The sequence below is a fragment of the Bombus pyrosoma genome, linkage group LG9 (genome assembly GCF_014825855.1).
Source record: "Bombus pyrosoma isolate SC7728 linkage group LG9, ASM1482585v1, whole genome shotgun sequence".
Classification (NCBI taxonomy): domain Eukaryota; kingdom Metazoa; phylum Arthropoda; class Insecta; order Hymenoptera; family Apidae; genus Bombus; species Bombus pyrosoma.
This window is the reverse complement of record NC_057778.1, coordinates 7552934-7571017: the sequence shown is the minus strand read 5'-3', so window position 1 is coordinate 7571017 and position 18084 is coordinate 7552934. Positions and strand designations below refer to the sequence as shown.

At 43.8% G+C, this 18084-nt stretch overlaps 2 protein-coding genes across 9 annotated transcripts in view; one reads left to right on the top strand and one right to left on the bottom strand.

Annotated features, from left to right (window-relative positions):
• The window catches only part of LOC122570966, a 55689-nt gene that overhangs the window by 8031 nt on the left and 29574 nt on the right, over positions 1 to 18084 (bottom strand). For 6 of the 8 annotated variants that reach the window (XM_043734036.1, XM_043734037.1, XM_043734035.1 and 3 more), the window contains 7 exons: positions 6480 to 6629; positions 4510 to 4704; positions 3743 to 3828; positions 2951 to 3147; positions 2717 to 2834; positions 2246 to 2485; positions 855 to 1012 (listed from right to left, as the gene is read on the bottom strand). In XM_043734036.1, the coding sequence (XP_043589971.1) occupies positions 855 to 1012; positions 2246 to 2485; positions 2717 to 2834; positions 2951 to 3147; positions 3743 to 3828; positions 4510 to 4704; positions 6480 to 6629 (1144 nt within the window). Of the gene's footprint in view, positions 1 to 854; positions 1013 to 2245; positions 2486 to 2716; positions 2835 to 2950; positions 3148 to 3742; positions 3829 to 4509; positions 4705 to 5826; positions 6273 to 6479; positions 6630 to 18084 lie in introns of those variants that run through there. The other 2 variants (XM_043734042.1, XM_043734043.1) reach the window with 2 other exon arrangements.
• Positions 1 to 18084, top strand: part of LOC122570975 — a 307523-nt gene that overhangs the window by 284149 nt on the left and 5290 nt on the right. The window lies entirely within an intron of this gene.

Sequence of the window (18084 nt, the reverse complement as noted above, 5' to 3'; positions counted from 1 at the left end):
ATTTTTGGCAAACCGTTGAAAACAGTGAAAATGGAAATTCGTGGACGGTCATTGCTCGACGCAAGCTGTTTATGCTGTCATCGGTTGAAATTAGCGAAGCCCCCGTCGTGCTCGATTCCATTATTAAATAATAAATTCGAGAGCGGACACGGAAGCATCGCATTTTATTTATCTATGGCATTCCTCCACTCCCTCGCCCCTCGACTTCACTTTGACTGGCTTTACGGTAAATCTCACGGAATTTTATACAAATAATCGGAATATCACGGCGCGATGCACGGCTACGGGATAGAACTGCAAGGGGTTCATCCAGCTCTGGAAATTCATTATCAACCGACCAATGGAAAATAGACTGACGCGCTTTCAAACATGATTTTCAATTATACGCGTTACTGAATATTTATGTTTAACCATTTCCCGATATTACTCTCGCTCGTGAGACTTGTAATTATTTTTCCAAATAGATTTAACCACGACCATGTTAAATCTCCCTGATGCTCGTTTCTCGTGCCGTGAAACGGTCGTTTCGGCGATTGCTGAGAAGCATAATTCCCGATGGGAATCTTATGCCATTTAAGTTTACTCGATAGTAGGAAAAATCTCTATGAAAACTGTGCCAAGTGAAAATGGCGAGGCGGTGGACCATCTTTCGCAGCAAAGAGTAGAACGATCGAAAGATTTTTTTTTTTTTTTGATACATGCGGCAGTAATGTACGTTCGCTGTAAAGAAGACAACGCATAGAGATCAGAGAATAAGAGAGAAAACTGTTTCAATGATACCGAGCCTAAAGGCAATAATTCGCATTTTGTTATACAACGTACACGCAACAGCGCGCAACCTAGAAGCAACTTACCCCACGTAGGCGAAGCTGCACCACCAGTTCATCATTGCTTCGGAGAAGAGAGTTTCGCCGATATTGTATCGGCGACGCTGGTCGTATTTGCTCCCATCGAGAGGCACGCCCAGAACATAGGGCAGCTCCTCGCCGTGCACGGTACACTGACGTTGTTGCTGCGAACATACAAGAGCGCTTGGTTCGATATACTTTGCCGGCCGGCAACAAAGTTTCGCCAAAATTTCGCGGTCCAGAAGAACGGTCAAGAGGGGGCCTCTCTACGAAACCGCAGCCATTGTTATTAACTTCCGCTCCTCTGCGTTGTGCTTTAACTCCATCGACCCCATTGTTATTCTATATTCCGGTTGATCGATACTCTTCGATAAGCCCGTTCTTTCTGGACGATCGCGGTCAATGATCGTCGAGTATATATATTGCAGATTCCAGACATCGAGGGCAGTGAGTCTTCCTTTTCGTAGAACGTAAGAACGTCGATTTCCGAACAAATTGCACGTGCCCGATTATTCGATGGACAAAGGTCAAAGTATGTTTCTGGGAGAAATTATAATTTTTTTACATTTTTTACGATTAATCGAGATACGTTTGGCGAATCGATTGATTTATCGCCGGTTTCGCTAGCGCGATGGCAAGAACGACGACGCGATGAATTTCCTGTGGAGAACGTCTCGCAGTCTGGGGTCTATCGTTCGTAAATCCCGCATCCAACGGAAGGGAGCCAAGCCTGTAAGCTGTAGCTGAAAAGCAGAAACGTTGTTACATTCGGTTTAACGACACTGGTCGGTCACTGTACTCTCGGACAGAGCGTAACAGGCCGACACGCAGCGCCGATAAAAATAGTTGGACGGCGTCCAAATGGGTCTCGTAGCCGGGATTTTTCTCCCCGTTTGCGCACGACCAACCAACGAACAGTCAGTAGGTCACGCTGCCTGTTTCCGCCAAGGAATCCGCTGCGCCACGCGCATGCTGCGAGAAAATGAATAAAATGCAAAGTACACCGTCTAATCGTACGTGCTGCAGTTTTCACGAGAAGAACAGCCTCGGCGGATTTATGCACCTCCTTAATATTTCTGCCAGCTTCTTGATTCTTGATCTGGCTGAATTTGTCAAGCTAGACACACGGATGCGCCATTATCGCGCGCTTTCCCGGCCCGAGGCGTGAATCTTTTATCAAATTGCGATTGCACGAAGTTTTATTCGACTTTATGAAAACGGTCTGATCGTCAGTCACGGAGGATTCACTCAGGCCACGTGTATCCGAGGCAAAGAAACGTAGAACTCGAACGAAGCGAATTCAACGAAGAGATTTAGAGGCGTTCGTCATTTTTAAGCGACATGAGCGTATATTCGCGGTATGCTAACTCTGAAAGTATTCCCAAGGACGTACTTACGCCGGAGTATTCCTGCATCGCTTTCGGATGCGAGAAGATGTACATGTAGCTCTTTGGATTTGCCCTCGAATGTAAATTCGCGGTCATTATTAATGGCGCGACGGTACCGCTGTCGGATAGAGCATCCAGAACGAGATCCCGATTCTTCAGCGTGTAGTCGTTCGTAAAGCCGGCCGAGAAATCGCCGTATTGTTCCAGAATCTTCGACAGAATTAGTTCCGCTTCCAGTTCGTGCGTCGCCTGCCGACCAAGAAATATCGCGTCACTTTGTTATTCGCGCGTCGGCTGAATCTCGCCGGATTCAATATCGGCCTGTATACAAATATTCCTACCCGAAATTCCGCCCGTCGACGTACGCGTGTGCCAATTTCATTGCCAATAAATCGCGATCGATTTCAAATCGCGATCGAATTCTACTTGACAAACGAGGAAATTGAAAAAAAAAAAACAGATTGACGATTCGACAATTACCTTGGCATATTCTCGTAAAACTTCATCTCTCTGCACATCCACCATTCCGTGCAACAACGCTATCGGTGACAGAATGTGAAACTTCTCTGATTCCGTCACGCCATACATCAGGTCAAACCTGTTTGACAGATTTCATCTTCAAACGGTTCTTCTTCGTGGAAATTGTATAAAAAAGACGTGTATTTTCTACGAACAAGTAGCAAATTGATTTCTGCATTCTTTGGAATATCCTACCTGCCAAATAGTTCAGAATTTTTCATCAAATTCAAAGGCTTGTCCGGGATAACCACGTTGTCGATCAGCGGCGCGAATGCTGGAACGTAATTCGGCTTGTGGATTTTCACGTTCAACAATGTGCTTACGTCTTGGCTACGTAAACACAACGCCAGGTCATTGTCGGTCGTAGTGGGACAATTGAGGGCGTGCGCCACCTGAAAAATCATTCGAGCCATCTCTCAACGACTCGCAACGAACGTTCCCTCTGTCTGCTAGAATCGTAGCTGCACGTCGCGATGATGAAAAGCGATATTTCTTTCTTTGTTAGTTCCAATCGCAACCGCCACCTTCCATCCTTCTATTTTCGAGTAGAAACGGGGCGATCGTACATGTATGGAACACGACTCGTTTGCCCCTAGCAGGGAACACGATATCGATCTTCTGTCGACAAGATGTCAGGTACGAATTCGAACGTTCCTTTCGCCACGAGTCAAATGTAGGTCCGTGCACACAGTACTGTCATACTTTCACTTTTCACACCTAACGTTCGACAGCTAAAGTTTCACGCCGAATAGCCTTTCGGCTAAACTAAGATACAAATTTCTCGTGATAAGATAACAGAAACGTTTGAACAGCGATCACGCATGTATAAGTCGTACGAATTAGGTTCAAGAGGTATAACGTGTTGTTGGTAACGGTTACATAAATATGCAAATAAATACATCGCATCTTGATAGAAAGAAATTACGAGCAGAAAATTGTTGATACATCGGCATTCATTTTGCGTATCATCAAGATTAATGAATCTACCTGTTTGGTGATTTGTAGGGGTGCTTTTCCGATAGCATCAGCGCTTAACGCTGATCCGGACATCAATATAGCCCGTTTGAAGAGACCTGCGAAAGATGGAAAGACGATTAATGATCCAACCCTCTTGAGATCAAGCCAGTAGCTACTTGTACGCGTGAAATGTTAAGTTTTTCATTCTATAGTATAATTATCGATCGAACATCACGGCACTATTCCCGCCGGCTTATATTGCCGTTGAAAAATGATCGCAGTCTCCATTTTCTCCCGCCATTTCTTGTTTACAAGGGTTATTCTTTCCATCGGCGACTTTAAAAAGAAAGACACGAGCCTTCGAGCAAAGTACAAACTTCCAGAATCACGATTCCATAGCAATTTTTAACGATAGCCAAAAGAAGAGATCGAAACGTTTGACCATAAAACTTTGTTTCACGTATAAGATTCACGAGCGTCAAAACGTCGAGTTTTAGTCGAACGAGCGTTTGATTTTGTTGAACGTGTCGTATCCTTGTAAGAAATTATGTTTTCAAAATGGTCTGGCCAATTTCATAAGAAATTACATCTTTTTCTTAGGTTTGTCACGAACTTGGTTTCTTCGATCGGCTCCTAAAAGCGATACTTAAAGTTTGCATTTCTAAAATCGAAGCCTGTGCACGACGGTCTTATCGATTTCACGAAAATGGAGGTTACGTGTTCTTTCCGCGAAAGTATTCTCTTAATATTCAGGCATCGCAAAAGTTGCAAACACGCGACACCGCAGTAACCGTTACCTTTCTTATTAGCCACCGGGCTGATAAGGAGTAGGTTAGCAAAAATGGCGCCAGTACCGTGGCCGACGAGCGTAATGCTGTTCGGATCGCCACCAAAATCAGCGATGTTCTCTCGCAGCCAAAGTAGCGCCGCTATTTGATCCAGCAGCCCGAAATTGCTCGTCGTATCGTCCCTGATCCCGGGTCTCAAGAAACCTGCAACCAAATGTTCACGATCAAACGAATAACATACAATCACTTTCCCAAATATCGGGCTTACTGAATTTTATGATCCTTCCGTATATTCTTTAAGACAGAAAATGTTTCGCGCCAATCGTAGCTCATCGATCTTTAATTTCGAACGATTCGCCGTAATCAATCTTGTAATTCCAACAAGAAAAAAAGATTTTACGTACGTTTCTTTTACACGGCGAATAATTTTTATGCAGGCGAGAAAAGAGAAAAGCCAGCTTTTACTCTACAAGGCCTACAGCCTGCACCAAGACATCAACTCGGGACGTAAAACTGGTTGGCACAACGTGCTCTTTCTTTTTGTTCACGCGAGCCTGCTCGTTATCCATATTTTTCCCCCGTTGTTTTGCAAAAGGCTGAAGTTATCCGGACCTCTCGCGAGCCAACTGTAGCCGACTACGGACCGACGGGAAGAGGGTGAAGTTAACTAAGCGCCTTCCCAGCACTTTAACCTAATTTATGATTATGGTTTCGCGGCTGCTTCTTCGTTTTTTCCTTCCTTCTACCTTTTTTTTTCCCTTTCCTTTGCCCCTTCCACGCTTTAACTCTCATCCCACTTGTCGGATGTGGCGGCGCAGCTCGCGCCACCGACGTCCATCCATTTGCAATGCGCGCGCGGAAGTTGCGTTATCATTTTAGGGCAAAGGATAGGCGGAAGCTCCTCGTTGCGAATACCCAGCTGCAGCCGGTAAAGCCGGAAGGGGTTGGAAAAAATAGAGCAGACCACGGGAAAAACGGCCGCGATCGATGGAAGTTTCGGGGGCAAAAGGGCCGCTTTTGTCTCGCTCTTTTCTAAAAGAAAAATTGTTTTTTCTCCCTTGAAAATGATCTCGAAACTTTTATACCCGCCATTCGTTTTACCTTCGCGACTTTTTGCTTCCGTGCAACGAATTCCTTATTTTTATCGAAAACAGATAGATTTTCGTCGAGCAACATATTTGAATCATTTGTACAATAACAGATTTTTAACTATCAGAAGTTACGCATTAAACGATTGAATCGTTAGTAGCGATTTTCGTATATCGTAATTTTTCGAACATAAAAAGCGATATAAAAATTCGCATGGAGTATAAAAAGTTCGAGTACCTTCGGTTCGAAGAGCGAGTCAGCTTTGCGTTGTTTATACGAGCGGACGGATTGCAAAAGATATCAGCAGACGATGGCGGTTGTCCCGGTGTGCGATGACGGATCGATAGACAGCCGTACGGGAAGAAGGTAGAAACAGAAAGGAATTGGTCGAAGATCAAAAAGCCGCCGGCGTAGCGAAGCACGAACGTTAATGAAGCAGAATTCCTGATTTCATGCAACGCTGCCGCTGGCGGCGCTCGGCAAGATTTCATAAATTCGTATCGAGACGATGCGATGTCGCGGAACTTCCTCGCATAGTTCTCTCAGACGTTTCATATCCAGAACGATCGAATTCGATTTGATGTGACCCAGGCCTCCTATTTCCGCCCAGTATCTTCTGATCTCATCTGCCTTTCAGACGAATCCATCGTGAAAACACAGCAACACGTGAATACTTGACTCGTACTACTTGCAACGAGTAAGTAGTATAATCGTACTACAGAAAGACCGCACCGCGGAAATATGATTCATCTAACGTAACTTACACGGAACTTACTTACTTACTTACTTGTACGTGTTGTATTTTCGAAGAACTGAATTCGTAAAAAGGTAGTGAATTACATAGGTATATAGGTTAGTCTAACTCTAAGCATTAAGTCCGCATAACTTACCTAGAATGCCTAGGCGAAAGTTGATAGTGACAAAGACGATGTTACCATAAGATGCCAATATAGTACCGTCGTAGAGGTTGCCGCTATTCCATTCAAAGCTTTCTCCGTGAATGAACACCATCACGGGATACTTCCGCAGAGTCTTCTGACCTGAAGACAAAAGCGTGTAGGGTATTAATGTCGGCGGAGGAAGATGAACGTTTGCTGTGCTCTTTTAGTTACCGTACTTATTTTACAATGTTTCATAAAGGCGTCAAATAAATCAAGCGACATTATAATGCAAAATACATTTGGAAATACTTTCTGGCCAAGCATAATAATGCATTTAGCTGGTAATTACGATGGAAAAACGATATCGTCCGTAAGCGGAATATACAAAAGCGCAACGTTAATTGATCCATCGATATTGTATAAAGCCAATGCTGTACGCGAATGACGGATTAATGCAGAAATAAATTTTTATGCGTTGACCAAAGATGCATGTACGATTGAATAACCAAGCGGATCGTATCATAAATTCATATCATAAATTAGTTCATTTGGGAACCGAATGAAGCGCAGATTGATAATTTTTTATCCACGTTCCGCGTATTCGAAGAAATCGATCGAATAATTCAGGAAATTTTTCTCAACGTTGCAATAATTTCTCTCGGGTATCGAGGAAAAAAGAACAACGAAATTTAACGGGAAGAAGAAAGAACTACAATCGCGTGGAATAAACGACGAACAAGATGATCCGTGTCGCTTATTGATTACGATTTATCACGATTGTTACAAGGGCGTGTCCCTATCGATTGCATGTTTTTTCATGCGGGAGTTTCCTTGATTTACATCGCTCGAAAAATTATCAGCGGAGTTTGCCTGACGATGGTACACGCGTGAGTCGGGTCAGTTCCAAAATTTATCACACCTCACCCCCTGGTCGAGCCTGTTCGTGAACTATTCACTCTGAGTTTTCGGTATTAGGGTATCTATAAATTCTTCTCCCCCATCCTGTAGACGACGTAGTTTCCTTTTAGCGAACGATCCACAAATTAGACCAGAACGAACACTGGCTCGACCGCCCTCCCCAACCCACCTTTACGAGCGGTCGAGATTTATCGGGGAATCTGTTTTACACGATTTCAGTTTCCGTCGCGCGACCAACTTCGCGCTGACATTTGAACACCGCTCCAATCCAGCCGGAATTAAATCATACGCGTCTCCTTGAAACCCGAAGATTAATTGTCTTTGAAAGTAAATATACTTTACTTTCGTCCCCTGTTCGCTTTACCAACACATCGCTCGGCGAACAATTATAGTACGACCGGCGAGCGAAGGTAAGTTTCCTCTGTAAACCCGCATCAACAGCAACTCTTACCGTATCCGCTCTAACCTCATCCGCTTTCCACAGATAAACGTTCTTTCGAAAGCGGGCAGAAATCGCTGCTTCCGTAATTTCCGTCGGAAGACACGGAACTTCCGTGTCACTCTTTTTTTTCCTTACGGGGAGAAGAAACGATGGCGGTGGTTGCGCACGTGTCCAATCTTTCTTTAAGTTCGTTTACAAAGCAGGTAGGAGAAAATTGTGCTTTATTAGGTACTATCCTCGGAAGCAGATATTGGTAATCCTTTGTTCAATATTCGCGACGGTGACCGAATTTGTTACGCTAATGCGTATACCGCTGTATATCTTCCCTGGCAGCTAACCGAAACTCCCGACAGTAGCGGGAAAAATATGGCGAGCAAACGGGCAAGAAACTGATGGAGCAAGAAAACGGATGGGCATGATCAGCAACGAGCTGACGAGCTGTTAACGCGTTTATGGACTGTCAACAACGTATCGCGTTCTTCGAGGCCGCAAATTGAATCCGCTCAACCTGCCCCGAGGGCTGAAACGACGCGTTTATACGAGATTTTTCCCCCACGATTAACTTTACGGGTCACGTCATAATTATTTGTATTGTTATACGAGTTGCAGCAGCTCGGTATTCAAGGAAACGAACTTGGAAAATTGCTGCCTTCGGTGATATATCTTTCCGACGAAATAATAATGGACGGAAGAGTAGAATAATTATTCCCGTATTACAGGGATTTAATTTATTACTTTCGTATCTCGTTTGTTCACCCTCGTTAGAAATAATTAATACGCAAGACCTAGTCTTACGTGAGTGGTATTAAAAAAATATACCATCCCATTGTTATCTCAGAGTCAACCCGTGTAATACAAAAACCATCGCGTTTTTGTTGCATTCTGGTTCGCGGCGTGTTCGGTGTACCGTAGTCCAATTGAATAAAATTTCAGAGGCCATCGTTTTTGCCTGGTTGTAAGCACCGACCCTGCTGGTTATTGTGTCGCAAAAGAATCCTCGTGAACGAGCACGTTATGAGTCGAAAAAATTCGGGCATTCAATCCTCCGTGAGATTCTTTCGGTCAACTTCGTTTTCGGTGAACACGCATATACCACCCTCGTTTACGGCGCAGAATCGTCGAGCAAACGAGCAGAAGAGAGGAGAGAGAGAGAGCACGAACAATAGGAATATCGAAATTATCGCGGCGCTAGTGCGCGTTACTTCCGCAAAGAATCCATTGATTCAGCGGACCGCGCACTTTCACCGAGGCCATCTCACAGGAGTAAAAAGACGACGGAAAATAGGTCGACGCGATCGTACGAAAACCACTCGTGCAATAATAAATGCCCCGTATGGCTACTTCCATAAGATCGTATCGACCTATTTTTTTGTCGTCTTTGCCTTCGGATATACATGTACAATGGCGTTAAAAGAAGGTCCGTGTACGACGATATCGGAGCGTCCCATTTACGATCGATACCGCATCGTCCATCTAGCAAAATTACAGACGCGAGAATGTGCAAACGAATCTTCGTGAACTAAATGACCGCTATTCTTAAAGCTTCAATGCACGTGCAAAGAATCGTAGAAAATGAACGAGCCATCGGCCAGGCAGGGTGAATTCTACTCACGAATGAAACTGTGGTTAGGAAATTTCCATAAAAATTAAAAGGTGAATCGTTGGGCTGTACATGAAATTGACGTATAACGGACCACGCCTGGGGATATGTTCATCTTTGGTCGGTGGATGTGCGCGCTTGGAAATCGAACCGGTCGCTATAAATCAATTGACGCGAATCTATGTCCTAATAAAAGGAGCAACGGGGTCGATGGTGCGGCGAGTAAAAAGATATCATGTGGTGCACTTTACGCTGCGACGATATAATGCAACCTGTACTGTGTGCACCGAACATATTATTATTAAACTTGGCCAGTCAACGATAATGTTACAATATTTGCGACGACAGTGTCGACTGATCCAACTTTTCTGATATCGAACGGCGCAACGAAAATACCACGTACCGGAGAACTAGGCGTTGCTCGATCAGCTTTACTGACTTTCACTGAAACACGAATATTTCCTAGATCTTTTTACGATACTGAGGGTTCTTTGTTTCGAGCTAAAGTAAGCAACTTTTGTAACACTCTATACAATAGCAGCAAGGGACTTTGAAACAACCGTGGCAGAGGTGCCATGAAATTAGAATCTGTGAACGTACTTCTTATCGAATGGCAGCGTACCGTCACTGACCATCGTTGAGTTCCACCGTAATCAACGATCATTGCGCGTCATCGGAATAATTTACAGGTCTAATACCACTAACTGGAACAAGTCTACGGCGTTTATACATAAAACAAATCAACGTTCGATTTACGAGCGAACCCCTTTACGATATCAGCGAACTGGTTCGGGGGTGGTTTTTACCGCGACGTAATCATTTTTATCGGTCCCGCGGCCCCGTCGTTCCTGACCGGCGTCGGATAAATATTTATGGCCGTCCCGTATAGCGTTCGGGCGTCGATGCCCTCGTAACTCAACCCCCGTACGGCCGATTTCTTTTTATGGCCGCCGCCAGGCGACGAGTTACAGCTCCGTTGAATTTACGGGTGCCGCCCCGCTTTAATCCAGCCCTGTAATTGCCGACGGCCTCGAAACGCAACGGATCTCGTGTCTGGTTCGAGGTCGACGACATCTACCAACATCGCCGTTTCGTGCAGACAGAAACGATTCGAGGGTGGCTTTTGACAGACCGAAACAATATCTGGAGGGGGTGGCAAAGGAGCACGCTTCGCCACCTCGTGGTCAGATCGCGAAACTTTCCTCGACGGGGGTTGCTACGCCCTCGACTAGATGTCGGTACGCATCGTATTTTCGTAGGATTCGACAGACATCCTTCTATCAATATCATCAAATTGATTTGTAGGATGAATAATGCGAGCTCGCGCCCTTCGTCTGACAACGGTGGTTGGAAAGCGTGAACGATATTGCTACCCCCGATTACACCTGCAAGTAGCAAGAATTTCTTCGAGGGTAGATATCGATTCTTTGAATCGGAGGAATGACTGTAGAGTGAACTTTACAGGGCACCGATAGTTATAGCAAGTCTGGTAAATAATTGGAAACCATTTGGTTCTGAAACGACTGATGTAACTTTCGACTGGTACAGCTTATTGAAGTCTAACAAAGAAAATGCTGCTGTATAGGGGAACGTCTTAAAAAAGTATTTCGCGAATTTCTAGTTGAAAACGATCGCGGAAATTAATCTACTTATTCGTAAGGACGACGTCAAGGATACAATACAGAGTTTCCACAATAGGAGGATGGGATTTGCAGAAAACCCTTGAGAGTTGTTTTCTGCATACCACACTACGAAATAAATTCCATTTGAATCGCGATAAAACGACATGGCATTCGCGATAGATATGTTTCTTCGAGTATGAAACCTTTTCTTTTCTCTCGAGTAGCTTCGACAATGATCTACAAAAAGGAGGTTGAGTATTAAACGATAATGTTGAAGCATTGTTGTAACCATTTATACTGGCGTTTCGTAAATTTCTTGCAAGAGGAGATCGCAAAGGGTAGCGAGAAAAAAATAACGAAAAAATTTAATATGCAAGTGGACGCAAATACCTTTTACCGTTACAAATTTATACTTAAAGGTATCCTGGGCAGGCGCGGTGCTCATTTGCATGGAAAACGGGCGATTTTGACAGGTCAAAAGACCTCGTTATAGAGGCTTGTTCAGTTAATGGATTAACTTTACGCCCAAGGGAAGACAGGGTACATGATGAGGCTGGGTTATTTTCACGCGCGCGTTTTATTGGTCTCCTCGCTATGCGTGTATCCGTTCGGCGTGTATTGAAAAATACAAACGAGCTAATTAACTAATTAGATCGGCGGTACCCAGATGCGCCAGCGATGCGCCGAACGGTAATTGTAAAACACGGATTAACGTTAGCTCGTGGGAACGACTCGAAAAACAACATTGTCGTTTTTCCGAGATCTCGTCCTTTTTTGCATCCTTGCCGTTTCGATGTAAAACGATTCCGAGGTTTTGCGGTGGCTGGAAACTGCCGTACAAAATCGTTTAAAGCTGTGTGCGGTGTACATTATTGACTCGTACTACTGGCGCGGTGTTTAAGTAGTACAAATAAATTGCAAACGTATCTACTAGTACTATATAGACCGTATAGACCGATACAGTATTTTTTACAATTATCTCTGCGATACATTAAGCTTTTTAATTAAAATACTCTTCAATTTTTTGTTGTTGTCGATCCTTCAAAGTTTCTTCGTTCGTCCCTCTTATCTCTTTCACGAAGAGATCGATTCGGAGAAGGAGAATTGGTTAAGTGTACGCGTTTCGAACATTCTGTTTCGATATGAATTTATAGTTGTCACGTTTTGCCAAGCAACAGCTACTTTCGCGAGCTTTCCCCGATCATTGGGTCGTTCGAAGTAGACAAAGTGCAAACTCATGTCGTCCGTTTTTTACGGCCAACCGTGCCGTGAAAATCCAGAAGAACGAAGAATATGGTCGAACAATTGCTGCAAAATGGGGTAACACAACGGGACCTGCGTTCCCAACCCCCGTATCAGTCACCCCTGTGTGGAGAAACTCTCGCGGTTCGTTGCTTGTTACCTAAGCAAGTTCACGGACGTAACAGGGGAACGTTAATCGAGCATGAAACGGCTCGACGCTATAACTGTATCATAGTAGTGTGTGCTTGAGTAATATTATGGTTATGGGACTACAAAGTTCCACCGTGCCGCGGTACTTCTGAGTTTTAAGGGTGGTAATGTCGAGCAAAGTTAGATGCCAGTATACACACTCTGCTGTAGTCCCATTTCTACATCGGAGCATGGCGTTGTTCCATCAAATGATCATACTACTTGAAGCATAGTGGGTGTTAACTACATTATTGCGTTATTGAATTTTTTATCCTCCCCTTTCGAGGAGGAAAAGAATTTGTCCCCTGTGATTCTACCTATACCCTACTAAAAATATTTTCTCTACTTCTCCCACTCATTCTTTCATCTAATTCGTACACTATGGGCGCGGAAGTTTGTACCAAGGTAAATTTACATTCTCATACGAAAAACAGATTCAAAAAGCCCCAACAGGGGATTCGATCCGGGGACATTCTCGGCCGCAGACGAGTATGCTACCCATTGTGTCAACCTCTGGTCGGGGAAACAAATGTCTTCAGACGCTACTTGAGCATCGTGGACGCATTGTGAAACACAAGCGAACTGTGTTTCAATTGCAAAAGACGGTCCGGACGCGTAATAAGGTTACGTTCTCCACGGTCCAGAAGGCGAGCAACGTCAGAGGCAAAAAGAATTCTCTCCAAGATGCGATCCTTTTTTTTTCTTCTTCTTCTTCTTCTTCTTCCACTGTACCCTTCTACTGCACCGTAGAGAGGGATGCTACAGACGGCTCTGTACGAACGCAACCGTCGTATTACATTCGTCGTCCGCATTTTCATCTCAAAGAATTATGACTCCTTTGAAGGTTCCTCGACCATTCACTTTGGAGCCTCTGGAAATCCGTCGTTATTCGACTTCGCATACGAGTCGACCGGATGCTGCGCATCTTTTATACAGATCCGTATGCACCTTCAAGTAACTACCGATTCCATGGGAGCCTGTGCCTTGCCACGCCAGAAACAGACGTTTGCCCGTTTCGAGTAGATATGCCCTGGTTGACCCACGTATTCGCTTCATCGTGAAAATATATTGCGCGAGATGGGATGCGACTAGAGAGTTTCAGCGCTTTTCATCGCTTTGGCGCGAAAGGAGATGAAATCGGCCGTGATTTCGTATACGTCCGAAGAAATTCGATTGACAGGAGCTCGTATTGAAAATTGTGGAAATTTAGAAGGGATATTCGATATCACGATGATTAAATACAAAGAAGAGGCAAAGTGCAAATAACTGACTATCTCCGTTAGTGTTTAGCAAATTCTACGGCTTCTGGGTTAGACGTAAAGACCACTGTTGTAAATCGATTCACATTGAAGATCTCAGCAAAGTCGAAAAAGAAGGAAGCGGAGAATTGACGCAACCGTCTAGCACTTTCCTCTCCTTTCTTTCTTATCTTCGAACCGAACGGCAAGAAAACAGAACCGTGAGAGATCCGAATGTTCGATACGAACGTTGCGGTGTAGATACATGGTCCGGCAAAGCCTTCCATTATCCTGGCCGACGCTATTCAATCCATGGTATACGTATCCCGATGTATTTCGCGCAGCGTCTCGGCTAGATAAAGCGACGCGCCGCTCCTCCAGCGTCGCTCGGCTGTCCATAAACAGATCCGTTTATCAGTTTCCTGGTGATAAACTCACCAGGCAGACGAGAGGATCCGTCAGCATCTAAACATTTACTTTGGAGTCCCTCTTTTAAGACGGAAAACCAAGAAAGGAGAAAACAACATACCGGAATCTCGGAAGAGTGGAGCTTAAGCAGAGGATCCGAAAGTTCGAAGTTCAAAGGTTTCTTAGGGGTGGTTTTCGGATTATCCTGGAAAGTTTAAAGTCCAAGCGTTAGGATTTATCCTCGAAATATCGCGCGCTTCTTTCTGGTACGGTTGCTACAGCTATTATAGAAAGCTAAAGGTGCGAAGATGACAGGATGCTAGGCAATAATGCTCGAAACGTCAGTTTCAACTCTCCCTTCGCCCCTGTCACACCTGGCGACGTCTCCACTTTGAAAAACTGCGACAAAGTGGAGGTGATCCGTGCGCGGTGCTTCATCCCTTTCGTCTCCTCGTTTCGGTGCAATCCTGCATTTCCAGGTTGGAGAGTTATTGTTTTCAAGCGTCTCGACGTCAACGTCACAGGCGAAAAGTAACAAGCAAACAAGGCCGCCGCTTTCTTTTTTCGCGGATCTGAGAGAGAGAGAGAGGGGGGGGGACAGAGGAAGAGGAAATAAGAAAGGGACAGAGAGGGAGAGAGACAGAGAGAGAAACGAACCTAGACGCGCGAGCGCCACAGATGCAAAAAGACACTGACGTTTCCCTAACGATGCGGACGATTAACGTTTATTCGACGAATAATGAGAATTGCATGCATAATGAAGCGACGCACGAAAGAAGTTGACGGTCCATTGCTCGTTTTTCTATCGATATTCCGGAACAATGCGAAGGAATGGAGGCTAGGAATAGCCTGCCGCCCGATGATGAAGACCTTTTTATACCATTTATTTGTCGATTTCAAACGTTCCTTATCCTTTGACCTAAACGTCGAACTACTCTGAGAGAATTCGAAAATTTATTTTCGTCCTATCGTCGGATGGCGTTTCCGATGAAATATTTTCAATATCCATCGACCGGTCTTCAAGGATTCTCACCATCGTCCTTGGGTACGCGTGATTCACTTTGACATTTGGCGAGCTTTTCCTTCCATTCGCCGCATTTATCAGCTCCAGAACAGGCATTAATTTTATTTACAATGTGGCTCCGACTACATCGATAAACAATAAATTTAATACTACAAACTACATATCACTTATAAACTAAATATTGCTTTCCTTAATGGATTTCAACGAATTTCACGTACATGGAAGTAAACGATTTCACGGAAAGAAGTTTCGCTCACTGTCCGTTTTTTGCACCGCGCGTTTCCCAGCCTGAGAGAAATAAAAGGCTATTGTAACATAGTTGTGAAAAATTTGTGCGAATGTACGCACACTTCAACCGTTGGATTTATATACCTTTGGAACTTTAAATATTTAGAGGAGCATGGTACATGTTCGACGAAATTTTTCCGAATATCCTGGTTCCTCGGTCTAGGAAGTAGTCCGAGCTGTTGAACAACATTTTTGTTCTAACGGAAATTTTATTATACCGAGTTCTCTTTGCGTACTGAGAAAATACGCGGTAGAATTCCAGCTTTTACTTCGGTTTCTCCATAACCAATTAAATGCGTACAAATTCACAACGTATTGTAAAGAAAAAGACCCGATGAAATATCTTTTCGATAAGTGTTACGAAATGTAAACTGATAATACTACTAATTGTAAAAAGACTTACCACGTGTCAATTGATTTAAATTTCGATATAACACTTTTGTCTTTTTATCCAATTCGTCCCAATCTCGCCACGGCCAATTTGTCGTCACGTTGAGGAACATAGGTGCAATTTCTAATTCAATTTAATTGCATCTTCTGGATTACAAAAGATTATCTAAAGCTACTTGTTGATCCTAGAACTTCTCCGTACCGAATACTTGAGAAGGGAACGGGCTATAGACAAGTTACGAGACAAAAGCTTTTAATCCAATCCTTCATCAATTTTCATAGTTGACGACTTGAATTTTGTAAGGCTATCATGCCCGATTACTTAAAAACGGTATCAAATTTACATCGGCTAGAGAAGTATGTTATTAGATAACGTCATTTCCTAGCAATTTTCTCAGCGACGGTCGTTAGCTTTCCTTTTAATTAAGTTTGTAGCACAATCGGAACCATAGCGAGGACCGAACAGACACGGTAATCGTTGATCGAGGCTGAACCCCAGCACGTTCTAACCCCTTACGTCCGCTGGAATGTCAGTGAAATGGCAACGATGCGGGCAAACCTAATAATGAGCGGTATTATTAAGCGCAATAACGTTTTTAGATTGCCCGTTTAAATGCATGAAGCGAGCAACTCGCGCGCGCATCCAAGTTATCCGATATTACGGCGGCGGAAGGTATTGCCCTGTGTCGGGATAGATATATTTACGCGTACGCCAGTGACCAAGCAGCAGTACGATAACCGGACTGTCCTTTCTAAAGCGGAGCTTAAAAGCTTTTCCACCGCGTGCGCCGGAAAAAGCTCCCACAGTCGTAAACGCTACGAGGTGACCACGACTTTCGGCGAATACTGATGTTACCGCTTTCCTGCAGAAATTCTTGCCAGCTTCGTGCCAACCCGAATCCTATGCCCGACGCCATGCGTCGCGACTCTCCTCGACGTTGGAATTTCTTCGCGGCTGGACCACGAATTCCCCTTACTTGAAATCGATGTTACATGGGACTTGGTCATCAGGGTGTGGTTTTCTAAATAGAAAGGGATGTTGTTCGATGTTGAAGCGCTGAGAGATTTACATCGACACGAGAATTTCCTCACTAACGTACGTTTCTTTATTAACCACGAATATGAAAAATGAGAAATATAGTTTAAAATTGATGCACTATGAATCGAAGGGAGTATGCTTGTACCAAAAAGTTTTGCATCGAATTGGTAACAGCTGTTTATCCTGTAATATATATTATATTCATTAATTGCTCGTGTTAAATATAAATCCATTTTGTAGTATTATACTGCTTTTTTATACTTCTTATTTTGTAAACTATCTTCTGTCCGTCACTGTATGTAGCGCAGTACTTTATTCGAATTTATCATTTGAATAAAATTTTGTCTTTGTCGAAATTTGCTTATGCGATTTCAAATGAGAAGTTATCATGTTTCATATTATTTTACAGCTGGGCTGCAGTAAAACTCGATAATTTGGACTGGAAATAATACATCTTCACGTGTGTAATATTGTCATAATTGAACGTTCCAAGCAGTTGACAAATTAAGGCGGCTTTGCACTGTACAAGCAACGCGTTTCGCTTAATAAATGAAGCTAATTAAACGAAAAACAAAACGGTCCACCCACGTTGTTCACCGTGACTATTAATTACCTCAAACCTTGGGGTCATTATAAAATTTTGCTGCGACATACAAAAATTCATCGCGCGAATCGTCTCTCTTGGCTATTCTCGTTGTGTAAAAAATTGTTCGTGTAATTTCATACTTACTTAGAGTCTTAATTCGCAAATTAATAATTCGAATACGGGCAATGTGCAAACTGGCAAAGATATAGCTTTAATCATTTATAATAGTTGGTAATAAATTTTAACCGCGTAAACGCAAATCCTATGATTTAGTTTAAAAATAGCTTTTTTCCCTCTTAGACAGGTACAAGGAGGTTCAATGGTACGAATTACGTACGTACGATGATCACGAGGGCGATCTCTATCGTACCCTCGACTTGATCCGGATCTAAATTAGCCGATCTTCGTGAATGCGTTAATTATGCAAGTCGAACAGCAAGTGGTTGCCGTTGACTCGGGGCAGACCGGTCGATTAACTGAGCGATACTCGATCAACAGGGATGACAAGTGGGGAAAGCTCGAAAGCTTGTTAAAATCCGGCTTATCGAAAATCGCGACGAATTCATTGGCGTTATTTCCAGTACGTAGCCGGCGCCTAGACGCGTGATCTATTTCGTCGGAAGTGGCG